The sequence below is a fragment of the Heterocephalus glaber genome, unplaced genomic scaffold (genome assembly GCF_053883595.1).
Source record: "Heterocephalus glaber isolate CG9 unplaced genomic scaffold, H.glaber_assembly_v1.0 deba00001465, whole genome shotgun sequence".
Lineage (NCBI taxonomy): Eukaryota > Metazoa > Chordata > Mammalia > Rodentia > Bathyergidae > Heterocephalus > Heterocephalus glaber.
Window position 1 is genome coordinate 25194128 of NW_028258312.1, and position 13851 is coordinate 25207978.

General features: G+C 35.5%; 1 protein-coding gene across 9 annotated transcripts in view; it reads left to right on the forward strand.

Moving 5' to 3' along the window:
• The window catches only part of Tmem161b (transmembrane protein 161B), an 85189-nt gene that overhangs the window by 46939 nt on the left and 24399 nt on the right, over positions 1-13851 (forward strand). For 8 of the 9 annotated variants that reach the window (XR_015438989.1, XM_021255744.2, XM_021255747.2 and 5 more), the window contains 4 exons: positions 7935-8086; positions 8602-8662; positions 9142-9282; positions 12443-12556. Coding sequence is in view for 8 of the 9 variants with exons in the window: in XM_021255744.2 (XP_021111403.1) it covers positions 7935-8086; positions 8602-8662; positions 9142-9282; positions 12443-12556 (468 nt within the window). In the remaining variant the exon portion in view is untranslated. The remainder of the gene's footprint in view (positions 1-7934; positions 8087-8601; positions 8663-9141; positions 9283-12442; positions 12557-13851) is intronic. The other variant, XM_021255748.2, reaches the window with a different exon arrangement.

The following is a 13851-nucleotide window of genomic DNA, read 5'->3' on the forward strand; positions in this document are numbered from 1 at the left end:
TTTAGTGTAAAAAGTAGTTACTTTGCTCTCAGAGTTTGGTAGAGCAAGCAGTTGAGTTTTTGAGTTGAAATATAATGATTCTACAAAATACTCTTTTCCATCAGAATTTTATTTCCTATTTTCATGGAATCCCACTTGGCTCTGTCCACATTTGAGGAACTCTTCTTCAGGCACTGTTACACACTGGAGTCAACTGCTGGAAAATACTCAGGTCTTTTTCTTTTAGAGGGAGAGTATAACCCTTAAAAAAGCAGCCCGTTAACTATAGTCTTGAAATAATTTCAATACATGAGATTTTGAAAGATTAATAAAATAGACATACATAGTTAGCACTCAGAATTTATATGTATCTTTCATCCTGTTAATCTCCTAGAGAAAGTGAAGCTTTTATCACTGAAGAATCAAACTCATGGCAACAGTGATCCGCCTGCCTCAGCTTCCTAGGATTGCAAGCATGTGCCACCATGCTCAGCCACGCCTCTTTTTTAATACTAAAAATCTCCATACTATATTTTAATTATACTGGTAACTCAAGTTTATTAATTATAACCGGTGAAAATTTTCCTTCAACTATAGGATCCCCTCTGCTTTATCTTTGATATTCTTTTTTTTTGGTACTGGGGATCGAACTCGGGACCTTGCACTTGTGAGGCAGGCGAGGTGCCACTGAGCTAAATCTCTGGCCCAATATTCTTAATATAGTTACTTTGTGCAATTCTTGGTAAAATCAGTAATCATTAGATTTTATGCCTAAATAAATACTATTCATATATAAGTATTATAAGGCACTATGGCTTCTTTTGAACTTTTTTGATGAGTTATTCCTTTTTTACTTATTTTTATTATTCTTTGTGCTTATTATTAATTCCATTAGCTTTTTAGTTCAGTTTTCCACGGTCACATGTGACATTTATTGGCTACTTTTTCTTTCCCATCGAGATACCGTTTCTCATGACTTCCATTCTCTGGCCTTTATCTGGGCAGCTGCATAACCATTATCTTGGGACTAGTTTCTCTTGTCCTCCTAAGAATTCCCTTTGCCTTTCTCCTCAGAATTCCATTTTTTTCTTTCTTTCTTGGTTTGTTCAGATAGCTGGTGGTGCTTTCTTCCAAAGGATGCATGATGGAAGGAAAATAGATTTCAACTGCAGTTTTGGCTCTGTCCTTGATTTTTGTATTCATTATAGCATTGATACTTCGTTGAATCTAGAATTATAGGTTGTCAGCATTTTCTCTCATAGTTTTCAAGACACTGCTCCCTGTACTCAATCTTAAAAGTTGCTAGTAAGAATTAATAGTACCATTGTGATGTACATACGAGTTGTTTTGCTCCATTTTCTTTCTTGAGAAACTTGTGTGATCTTCCCTTGATTTGTCTTATTTCTCAAGGTTCATGATGGTACCTTGTTGGGGATCTTTCTTTACTTTCTTTGCTGGGCTTTTTGGAGGTTGTTCATTTGGAAAGTTCAAGTTTGGGAAGTTTTATTAGTCTTTGAGAATGTTTTTCCCCTTCTCCTTCCTACCCCGTTCTCTTTTTTTCTCTTGCCTCTTTTAGCCAGATATTATACCTCCTGGATTAATCTCTCTTTATTCTGCTTGATGGAACTTTTCTTCAATTTTATCTTCTAAACATGCTTTTAAATTTTGCTGAGCATATTTTTTATATCTAGCTGTTCTTTTTTCCTAAGATTCTGCTCTTGTTTCAAAGATGCATTTTTCTTTGATTAGCTTGATGAAAAAACTCTACAGCTGCCCATATATAAAAACATGCATATACCTATTTCTATATAGTTATATGTATTTAAAACTTTTATTTTGCCGTCTACATCTCTTTTTTCTCTAGGTTACTTTTTTCTGTAGATAATTTTATCTCTTTTAGATAAGATGCTATGTTGTACAGGCAAACTGTGGCCTGCAATATGTAGGTCACAACCTGTTTTTGTATAGCTCTTGAGCTAAGAATGGCTTTTAACATTTTTGAAGGGCTGGTTAAAAAAAAGATAGGCAGAAGAATACACCACAGAGATTATATATATGGCCCACAAAGCTTAAAATGCTGTCTGGTTCTTTATAGGAAGTTTTCTGATCCTGCTTTAATGTCTGAGAATTTCTGTCGTATTTAAGAGTCAGATCTTAAAAGCTCATTGGAAGCTCTGTAGGGCTTGGCTGGTTTCCCTGAAGAATAACTTGGTAATGCTGAAGCTCTCTTTATTTTAGATAACCCCAAATGTCATGGCTGTTGGTCTTTTTTTAGGGGCCTTTTGGTTTATATGTATGAACCCTTCCTCTCCTGCTCAGTGTACAGCCTGCTGCACATCTCTCCACAGTAAGTACACATAGTCCCTGACTGGTGATTTTTTCGGCTTTAAGATGATACTAAGGTGATAGCATTCACTAGAAATCATTCTTCCAACTTCGAGTTTTGATCCTTTCTTGGGCTGATGGGCGGTGCGGTACCCTTTGGAGGTGCTGGGTGGCAGCAGCGAGCCAAGCTCCCCTGGAGTCTCAAGATGAGTTCCCTGCCCTCTGGCCAGCAGACCTCTCCAGTGGCCTTCAGAGCCCACCTTGGCCCAGCCTTTGGGAGCAGCTCTGGTCTTAGGCAGACAACCTGAACCTACTGCTGCAGTTCCCAATGGGTCACACAATCCGGGTCCTGTGGAGCATTATGTGCTAAGCTCTGATGTTGAGCAGGTTAAGTGTATTATATGTAGTTTCAGTTTTCAGTGTTTTCAGCTTATGATGTGTGTATTGGGATATAACTGTGGTTGTAGGTTGAGCATCTGTGCTTTTCTGTAGACTTCCACTAAGTCATTCTGTTTTCAGTGCAGTTGGCATAATCTAAATTCTTCTGTTCCTCAGGTTCAGTTTCTTCAGAGGCAAAATTTTAAGTCTGTTGGAATCAGAATAGTATTGGTTACCTGGCTGCACGAGAGTAGATAATTGATAGTCTAATTGCTACCAAGATGCCAACCCACATCTCTGCTTTCAGGCCACACCATAGCCACAGCAGCTTGTAGAATCTTGATCTCTTAAATTTTCCCAGAAAAGTTTAAAAGATTTAAACACACGCAGGAATTGTATCATTATGTGATCCATCTGTCCTTGTGTGTATTCCCACATTACTTACTTCTCTAGAAAACATCACTGTTACTATAGATTGGAAAGAAATCTTCAGTTTCCCAACCAGTCCTCTAAGATGTGAGGTGGAGTGGCTTAGTGGCTTCATTATACAAATGAAGCCATGGAAGCACTCACAGGTTAGTACATTTTCATGTGGAAGATCACAGAGTAAGAGTAGAACCAGAATGAACCAGACAAATACTTTCTTTACTTTGCCATACTCCGGTTAAAGATAGTTTATGATTCCATGACAAGTATACTATAGTAAATGCAGACAATGAAGAGCATGGTTTTGGCTGTTGAAATAAGCTTCGTGAAGGATGCGGAGCTTCACTTAAGTCTTTGACTAGTTGGACGAGAGGGAAACACACAGTTCAGGTGATGGATTATATCTGAGACAGTGTAGCTGTTACATTCAGGAGATAGCAAATACACTGTTCTCACGTACGTGGACATTTAAGTACTGTTAAATGAACGCCTGAGCATGTGGGTGTGGCCAGATCATACATAGTATCACATTTCAGAATACTGTATGCACATATTACACTGAATTATGGGGAGATTTTCTTCTAATATAGGCCTTATCTAGTATGTGGTATGAATTGAGGATGCAGGGGTTGTAACATTTTAGGGACTTTGTGATGTAGTATTAAAGGATTGGTGATAAGAGCAATATCATATTTCATGCCTGGGTCAGATTACATCTGATTTTGTTTTCTTTTTCTTTAGTATTGGCATATTTTACAGTTTATTTAATTATTCTAGGATTTGGTGGTAGATGCAATCTTTGGACACTTCATTGCAAAATTTGATATCATTTTGGCCAAAGATGTTATTTTGCTTTTCAGTGTAACTAAAGAATTTGGAAACGGTCTCTTTAGTGATTCTAGTTTGCATTTTCAATAGAAATGAAGCAGTGTTTCTCAAATTTGGGCCTAGAATCCTCTGTCAGTACAGAAAATCATACCTATATCTCAAAAGCAGGTCAGTTGTAATTTTAAAGCTTTTCTCTTCTGTATTTTAACATTATTCCCTGTTTCTTGTCCACTTCACATGTAAGCTCTTCCTTACAGTGTCATGAAAGAGGTGGGCCTGTAATATTTGATACCAGTGGGCTTCGTTTCTTTTGGAAAGAGATAAGTAGAGAACATGGGATTCAGACTGTTTCCTTCATCTTATTCACACATAATTTGGCCTTCAACTCTATTACTGATGTCACTTAGTAATCACAAATATAGTGAGGTTGTGCTTTAAAAATTGTGGTATAGAAACTAGTTGTATATTAGACTCCTCTGTGTATTACTTTGTTTTCTCGGGGGGGTTACAAAGCTTAAACAGGGAAGTCTTAATTTTACAGGTTTTCTTTATTAAGTACTTAAATAAGTCATAGTATAAATTCAAACTACAGCATATTTATTACTTTGGTTAACTATAAAGCTCTTCCAGGAACTTGGATCATGCAGAATGCTTTAAGATTAATACTTTTCAATCTTTTTTTTTCTTCCTGGCACACACGATTGGTTCCTGTCAAAGCATTTTTTCATTACAAACTTGAGTGTGTGTGTGTGTGTCCCCAGTGCGGGACCTCATACATGCTAGGCAAGTAGACTGCCGCTGAGCTAAACACAGTAACATTTCTACTCAGGTTAGCAGGATAGTTTTGCATTGAGAGTGGGGCAGATCCTACCTCCATTTCCCCTATCTGGAGACTCTTGATTACTTTCAGGATCCTCATCTCTTAGGATATAGTCCTCTTAATTTTTTCCCTTGAAAAGTCTTTTTACTTCAACTATAGACTAGGAGTACTGTGTATGTCTTCAAGGTGAGAGTACAAATGCAAAATCCTGAAATGACTGCAGAAAAGTTGAAATAGACAGCATAAAATTGTGACTAGGTCACTTTTACACAGAATAGTGGGTTTCATTCTGGCATATTCATATATGCATATAACATTTTTTGATCATTCTCTATTCCCCTCCCTCCATCCCCTTCCAGTTCTGTAATAGTTTCTCTTTTACTTTCCTGTCATATGTCTGATTTTCCAAATAGCTGTCTAATTTACATTCCCACCAGTGATACGGAATTGCCCCTGCCCCATTTGTTAAAGAGGCTGTCTTTTCTTCAACGAATGTTTTGGGTTTATTTGTCAAAAATCAGATGGCTGTAGTTGCAAGAACTGATCTCTATTCGATTTCTTTGGTCTACTTGTTTAATTTTGTGCCAGTACCATGTTATTTTTATTATTATGGCTTTAGAGTATAGTATATAGTATATGCCTTTATAGTATTTAGTATGGTATATGTATTATGCTGTTTTTGCTCAGGATTGCTTTTGCAATTCTGGGTCTTTTATCCTTCTATTGGAATTTTAGGATTGTTTAGTCCTGTGAGGAATGTCATTGGAATTCTGATGACAATTGCATTGACTCTGTAGTCCACTTTTGATAATGTTTCCACTTTAACAGTATTAATTCAACTGATTCGGGATCACAGGAGGTCTTTCCATCTTCTAGTGCCTTCAGTTTCTTTCTTCAGTGTTCTGCAGTTTTCATTATAGACTTCTGACCTGTTTGTTTAGATTGATTCCTAGGTATTATTTTGAAGCTATCATGAATGGAATTGTTTTCCTGATTTCGCTCTTAGCAGGCTAATTATTGGTCTTTACAAAAACTATTCATTTTTCTACTTTGATATTGTATCCTTCCACATTGCTGAATTTGTTTAACAGACCTGAAAGTCTTCTGGTGGAGCTTTCAGGGTCTTCTAAGAATCATATAGTTTGCAAATACCGATTATTTGACCCCCTTTCTTTCCTGTTTGTATCCCTTTTACTTCTTTCTCTTGCCTGATTGCTCTGGCTAAAACTTCAGGTACTGTATTGAACACAAGTGTTGAAGAGTGGACACCCTTGTCTTAGTTTCTGATTTTGGAGGAAACGCTTTCAGTTTTCCTCATTTAGTATGGTACTAGCTATGGATTTGTCATGTATAGCCTTGATTATATTGAGGTGAAATCTTTCTGTATCTAATTTCTTCAAGGTTTTTATCATAAAGGTATGCTGGATTTTGCTAAAGGCATTTTCTGCATCTATTAAGATGATTGTGTGATTTTTGCCCTTGTTTCTGTTCATGCAGTATTTTACATTTGTTGATTTGTGTATGTTGAACAACTTTTGCATCCTTGGGATAAAACCACTCAATCATGTTGCATGATCTTTTTAATATATCATATAAATTTGACAATCTTAGTTAAGCTTGCTATCATCATTTCATGCCAGTGGTGTATTCCTATTACTTATAAATGATTTAGTAGCTACTAGCCAAAATAGGAAACCAAATCCATCGATGTGATTAGGGAAAACTTATACAATAATGTTAGTGATTTTAGAACTTGGAAGGACTAGCACATATAAACATCTCAAAATACTGTATCACAAGCATTTGAGTGTAAATATTAGTCTTTAAATTCTTACTGTGAAGACATTATTGTTTTGCAGATTTAAAACTTGAAGATATATCCCTGTTATAAAAATAATTTAACTTCCCCTGTCGCCTAATGCTCAATCCTTGGGAAAAACTGATACTGAGAATGGTTGAACTATTTACTTCTGTCAGGGCAGTTCTGTTTGGAAAAGCTTTCATGTTTTACTGCGAAACTACCACCTGTAACTATGGCGGGTACTGTGTACAGTTTATAGAAGCAATATAATTAATTCTCAAGTACACATACTCTGGATTCAAATTACCTAGATTTAAGTCCCAACTCCTCCTGATCTTGCTATGTGACTTTGAGGTTTTTACTTAACCTTTCTACCAGTGATTTTTATTTTAAATAGTCTATTGTTTGTTTTTGTCTTGTTTTTGGTCTGAAAAGCAGAGTTAGTAGATGGCTAAGGTGAAGATTAATGAGTTAATCAGTAATGCCAGGCACATGGCAAATACTAAATGATAGCTGTTATTACTTCTAATCCTTGACATAACATTCATGTAAAAGTTGCTTTTCTAGGTTGCTTGCCGAGTGCGTTATTTTGTTTATTTGCTCTGTACTTTCAAAGAGAACAATCTGCTGTAATGGAGATCTGACTTCTAGCTTTGTATCATGCTTTGATTTGATCCTGACTAGATGAATTACTATGTATTGGGTTGGGATTCAGTATGGTCTGTCATGTATGTTTTCATAGGTGAGCATGTGACACATTGACTATTTTTGAATGCTCAGTTGGAACTTGTTTTCTCGAGAGATTGTTGTTTTTGTTTAAATCTAATGTAAAGTGATAATCCCAGACACTCAGTTTTTATAAGACCGATCATTAGTGACTATTAGTAATTGTCCAATTTTAAATCATTGATTACAGATGATTCTGTGTGATGTGTGTTGTATGTTTAATTATAAATGTATGCTGTTTGACAAATATGCCCAATAAAGACAATTTCCTAAAATAACCATAGCTTAACTTTTCATGTCACTGACAGCCCAGTATATAAAATTTCTGTTAATAATCTCCTAGTAAAATTTGAGTCCAGTAAATGAAAAATACATTCTCTAACTACAATTTAATTGTGGTATAGTTTTCCTTGGTTTAAAAATGCTTTAACTGTACTTAGACGTTGTTTAATTTTATGTAGTATTTCCTAGAAAACTGTTCAGATTTTCATTAGTTTTTCACTTCTTACCAAAAGGCATCTTGTAGATATGTATGCAGTATCAAAATAAGTGTAGTAGTCAAGTTCTATTGGAGTTTACGTCCTATAAAGATGATTGTGTGTGACTCCCACAAAGTTATTTGTAGTTTTTCCTGAACTTTTTCTTCTGCAGCAAAGTTCTATTTTCATTAACTACACACTATTTTAAAGTAGAAGATGGTGGTGAAAAATCGCTTTGTGTCACTTTTGGATTTTTTTTCTTCGTCAAAGCAATGGCTGTTTTGATTGTAACAGAGAATTATCTGGAATTTGGACTTGAAACAGGTAATGATTTCGTACAACGTCAAAGTCAGTTTTGATTTGTCTAACACTAATATGTTTTACTTTAGTATTTAAAGAAATGTTATGTCTGATAAATGTTTAAAGTTAAAGTTGAGGTGTATAGTCTACAATGTTCTATAAATAACATTTATTCTTAAATGAGGTCTTTCTTCAGTTTTTTTTAGTTTGCTTTATTAACTTTTTCCAAAAATACTGTCCCCTTATTTTTCCCTTGAAGTTAAATAAGTTTCTGTAATGATAAAGTTTGGTCACATAGTGAAGAATTAATGCACATTTTATGCACACTCATGGAATGTACAAATATCAAAGGGATGTTTTCAAAGACTGTTCCTGCTAATAACCAAATTTTATTGCATTATGACATACTAATTAACACATGAAAGAGCTAAGCTAGTCACTTTAAAATTTAAAATGCTCTGTTTCCTAGCATTTCATTAACAAGGAAAGATTCGGTACCTTCCCCCTGTGATAAAGGTAATCTCTTTTGTTTCCTACAGGGTTTACTAATTTTTCAGACAGTGCAATGCAGTTTCTTGAAAAGCAAGGTTTAGAATCTCAGTAAGTTTTTGAAAAATTAAGCTTTATTTAAATTTAAAATTTTCCATTTTTATAAAATTTTGTTTAAATTATTAGTTGTTTAATCAATAAAAATAATTCTCTTTGGGTTAGACATCACTTCTACAACACCCTTACTCATAATTTTAATGATATGTTTAATCTTTCAGTCTTTCATAAAACTCTGATGTAGATTTGATCTTATTTAATTCCTCTGTCTCAAGAGATTAAACTATTTGTATATAAATCAAATATCATTTCTTTGTTGAATATACAGGTTCAGTTGTTAATGGTTCTCACTAAAGAGATACCTGGTATAGTTTACAGTTCACCAAGATTCACTTATTGGTACCTGAATAAAAAGTTTCTGTAGGTATTTACTTGACTTTTCTGTAGGAATTTGTAAAGTGGATTGACTAGGAAAAAAGGAAGTTCTTAGTTAACTAAAAATGTATAACTCTTTAAAATCTTTTTATTTTTAGGGGTCCTGTTTCAAAACTTACTTTCAAATTTTTCCTGGCTATTTTCTGTTCACTCATTGGGGCTTTTTTGACATTTCCTGGATTACGGCTGGCTCAAATGCATCTGGATGCCCTGAATTTGGCAACAGAAAAAATTACACAGTAAGCGGAAAATGTACATAAGCACATGCAGATAAATATATGTTTTCCGTCTTAATGAAGGTATATTATTGTGATAAAATCATAAGTTACTTATTAAAAATTAATAACCAAATAACCATTTGATGTTGCTCCATCTTCTCTTGTAACTATAAGCAGTTTCTCTTAGCCATCTCTAAATTTTAAAGTTTGTGTTTAATAAAAATACGCTGCTGATTCCTAAATTTCTGTTTTACCTGTTAAAATGGGAATTCCATTAAATTCAAAAGTTTATAATATTTCAGTCTCTACAACTGAATTCAGGATCTGTGGAAATTTCCTTTTAAAAAATCAGGTCATTTGCCAGGTATGGTGGCACGTGCTTACAATCTGGTCTCTTGGGAGGCTGAGGCAGCAGGACCATGAGTTCTAGGCCAGCCTGGGCTATGTCGTGAGTTCAGGGCCGGCTTGGACTGCACAGGGTGACCTTGTCTCAAAAAAACAAACAGAAAAATCAGGTTATTTTACTTAAAACTATTGATTTAAATGTTATACAAGTTTATTTCAATAATTTAATATTTTAAAATATTTTTTGAAAAGTTATATACATAAAAGATGATGTTTGTTCTCAAGTTATCCATCTACTTGTTAGACTCTTGATAAAATAATACAATATTTTACTTGAGTGTTGGTAATACTGTGCAATGTTCTATAACATAAATTACTTTTAGCCAGGGATGTAGCTCAGTGGTTCCGGCGCCTGCCTCGCAAGTCCAGGGAACCGAGTTCAATCCCCGGTACCAAAAAAAAAAACCAAAAACATTACTTTTAACTCTCAAATACTATTCTGAAATGGAGAAATCATACTGAATCTCCGTGTATACTTCAAAGCCCTTTACTGGATCCTTTCTAGTGTTTGCAGATGTTTTGTTGATGTAGACACCTGCGCAGAAAAGCAGGTTTATGTCTGATAAACTCACATCCAGAGCCCAGTTCCTTCCTGTCATTTTGCTGGCTGTGGGAGCCCGACCTAAGAGCATTCCATTTGATAGACAGCTCTGCAGTCATTGAGTTCCTCTGCGTGACTGTGTTCCCAACATTGCTGTTCTTTAAAGCCCTGTATTTAAGGGTGCTGCTTCTCTAGTCGTGTCCTGTGCTCTCACCTGTGCTCCTTTCCGGTGACTTCGGCTGTTCTCCCCCTGACCTCCATCTTTCTGCACAAGCTGTGTGTGTGCTCTCTTCCTCTCACCTCCCATACGCACTCCTGCATCCCTCATGTTCTTCCTCTTTCAGCACAGCATGTTCTTGGCTACATCCTGCTTTTCTCCTACCACCCGTCTCTCTAATGGCTTCTTTTAAGACAAAACCTGGTTCTCCCCTCCTCTACGCGCACACTTCAGCCCACTAACCCAGTGTTAAGGTTTAAATAAGCTGAAAGGGTGGGTGGAGGGGAGCCCTTCACAAGCCACGGAAACAGCTGTGGGGTGCTCCTTGCTGCCCAAGTGTTCCCTAGCAACGCTGCATACCTAATACTGCTGCTTTCTTCCCCCGCGCCCGATGGTTTGTTTACCAGAGCTATAGGGTGAAAGACTCACTTTATAAAAACATTTAAAGCATTTCCTGGTGTTTGTGAAGAAGTGTTGCAGATTTTAGTGTCCTTTTCAGAAAAATGTGGCTTCTTTTTAAGCTTTTTCCCTTTGGGGACTTGGGTTTTATTTTATTTTCAGTTCACTGCAGTTTCTCATTGTATTACAGCACTCCGTCCTGATCCAAGGGTGTGGGCAAGCCAGTCCTGTTAAAGAGTAGCTTGCCTGGCACAAAGAGCAGCACTGACTTCACCCCCTGGCTTGGTGTTAACACCAGGGCTTGTCACCAGGCTTCCGTCTTTCCTTGTCAGGTGCTTACAGCTCCTTGACCCAACCCTCCTTCCCTACACGGGTCACTGTCACTTGCTTGTATGGTGACATTTTAAAATATGTGTGTAAAAACCTACAGTTTAGCCTTTCTGTTTGGTTTATAACAAAGGGGGTATATTTTAATAAAATAATCTGAAGAATTTTTGTTTTTCTAAAATAAGGAAAATTTACTAGACATTTGTTCCGTTAGGATACAAACTTAGCAATTAACAGTGAGGTTATAACTTAGACTTGAAATCCACCACCATGAGATGTGACCAAAAACTACAGTGAATGGTTAAAACCATTTTTTAAAAATTGTTACACTAAAAGACAAATTGTTGTTGATCCTCCTCCAAATACTCCTTCAAACACACTTATCTCATCATTCTGGCCACTGTCTGAAGCAGTTCTGGAGTCCTCTTCCATGAGTGATTTCAGTTGCATTCTCATGGGTTCCTCCATGTCCTGCATATATTCAGAACATTTTCTTTTCATGGTCATTTTGAGGAAGAGCCAGAAGTCATATGGTGCCAGATCCAGTAAATAAGATGGATGAGGACGCACCATAATGTTTTTACGAGACTGCCTTTCCATTGGATGGCACTGGGCAGCAGCCATCACCATATTTTTGATCACACCTCACAAAGACACAAAAGATTTCCCGAACTGCTTCAGAAAGTGGGAAGCATGGTGAGATAAGAATGTTCAAAGCAAGGGGAGTGTTTTTGAGGGAGATTATGCCAATATCTTTCACTGTAATAATTTTTTCAACACTGTATTTTGTTATCAGTCCTTGTATATTAATAATGTTGCCTTACTGAGAGGAAATAAGCTCCACCTGGCACTTGCCTTCTAGTGTTATGAACCTGGTTAATCACTGTCATTTGCTTGTAATCATGAACAGGCATTGTTTCAGCTGCACTGAAAAGAATCAGATGACTCTTTATCCATTGGATTCATTGACTGTATAAGATTAGAGAACCATTAACTACCTACTTAATGAATCAGAGATTTATTATGGGATTATTAAAGAATACATGCTAAAATAGAAATGAACAAATCTGAATTTTAGTCCTAGATCTGCTTTAAGCTACTAAATTGCCATGAGCAAGTCACCTAACTTTCTTGGGCCTAACTGTTCTTATCTGAAAAAGTAAGATAATAACAGTTTCTTGAGAACTCAAATCGGTATTAAATGATAATGATAAATATAATACTCCAGTTTCTGTAGCTTAGTAGAGCATTTTGTTTCTGGATTTTTATGCTTATTTCTTGCGTACTTTCAGAACTCTGCTTCACATCAACTTCTTGGCGCCTTTATTTATGGTTCTGCTCTGGGTTAAACCAATTACCAAAGACTGCATTATGAACCCTCCATTGGGTAAAGAAAGTATTCCTTTGTAAGTATGGGTTTTGGGGGGCTGATCTGGGTTCCGTTCTATGTCAAAACTGCTTTCCTAAGTGTTTTTTTTAACTATTTAAGAAGCTTCATGATAAAATTAGGACATTATATTTTTCAAAGTTAAAGCTGCAAGCTGTTTAACCTTTTTATGATCTTCCTTAGTAGATATTAAGGGTTATTACCATATACTAATATTAGCTTGTGTAAGTTTTTCCTCTTAATGTGCAGTTGTCATAAAACATTTTTCTGTTGTCATTCTGCTTATTGTTTAAATATCTTTTGCAGTTCTTCTGTTGTTTTTATTTGTAAAATTAAAGAGGAAAAGACTAGTATGAATGGAAATATATATATACTAATTTCCATATACATGGAAATGCTAACAATTTCCGTGTTTATCCACTTTGTTTTTTTTTTTTATATTTTCAAATTAGACAGTAACATTTTTATCACTAAGTACTATAATTTGCATCTTCTAAGGACATTTTCCTTCAATAACATTATTATCATACCTAAGTAAATTAAAAATCACACCTTAACATTGTCTTATACTAATTTATATTTTTCCAGTTAGGCAACTGTATTTTTACAGAAAAAGATGGGAAGGAAATATAGAAGCGGGTTTGAGTAGGAGTTAATAGCTGCACTTTATGTTAAATATGGCCCCATGTTAGGGTAATAGAAAGGTTCAGACCAAGTTGGTTCAAACTCCAGGGTGGCTTCTCAGTAGTCACTTGAGGCAGAGTATTTAACTTCACTGAGCCTCCATTTCCCTATCTGGAAAATGAAGATACTAGTATCTATCTCACAGGATTATTGTTTTAATTAAATGAAAGAACACATGTACTGTACCTCTCAGGAAGTGCTTAATAATTGTTCTTTCCACTGCTTTGGCTCACCAAAATTAAAATAGAAAAATGTGAACAATAATTGTTTCTACGGGGTACGTTTTATTTTACTTCTTTTAGTTCCTACTACATGTTTGTCTGAGAATACATAATCATTGATGACAATGACAAGTTGTAAGAGTTAATCCTGTTGAATTAGGGATATATCCACTGAAGACATATATTTTTCCCCCAGATAATTAAACTATAATAATAATTTTTTTTTACCTGACGGATTCTTCAAATGTTTATAAGTAATTCTAAGGATTGTAAGGTTCTAGGCAAAATCCTGAAAATACTTCATGTATTTTGAGGCTGAAAGCATTTCCAATCCGTCCTTCAAGTTTGGTCATAGAGATTGGGTTTTATACTCTTCTATGAATTATGTGCTCTGATTTTATATTTGTTT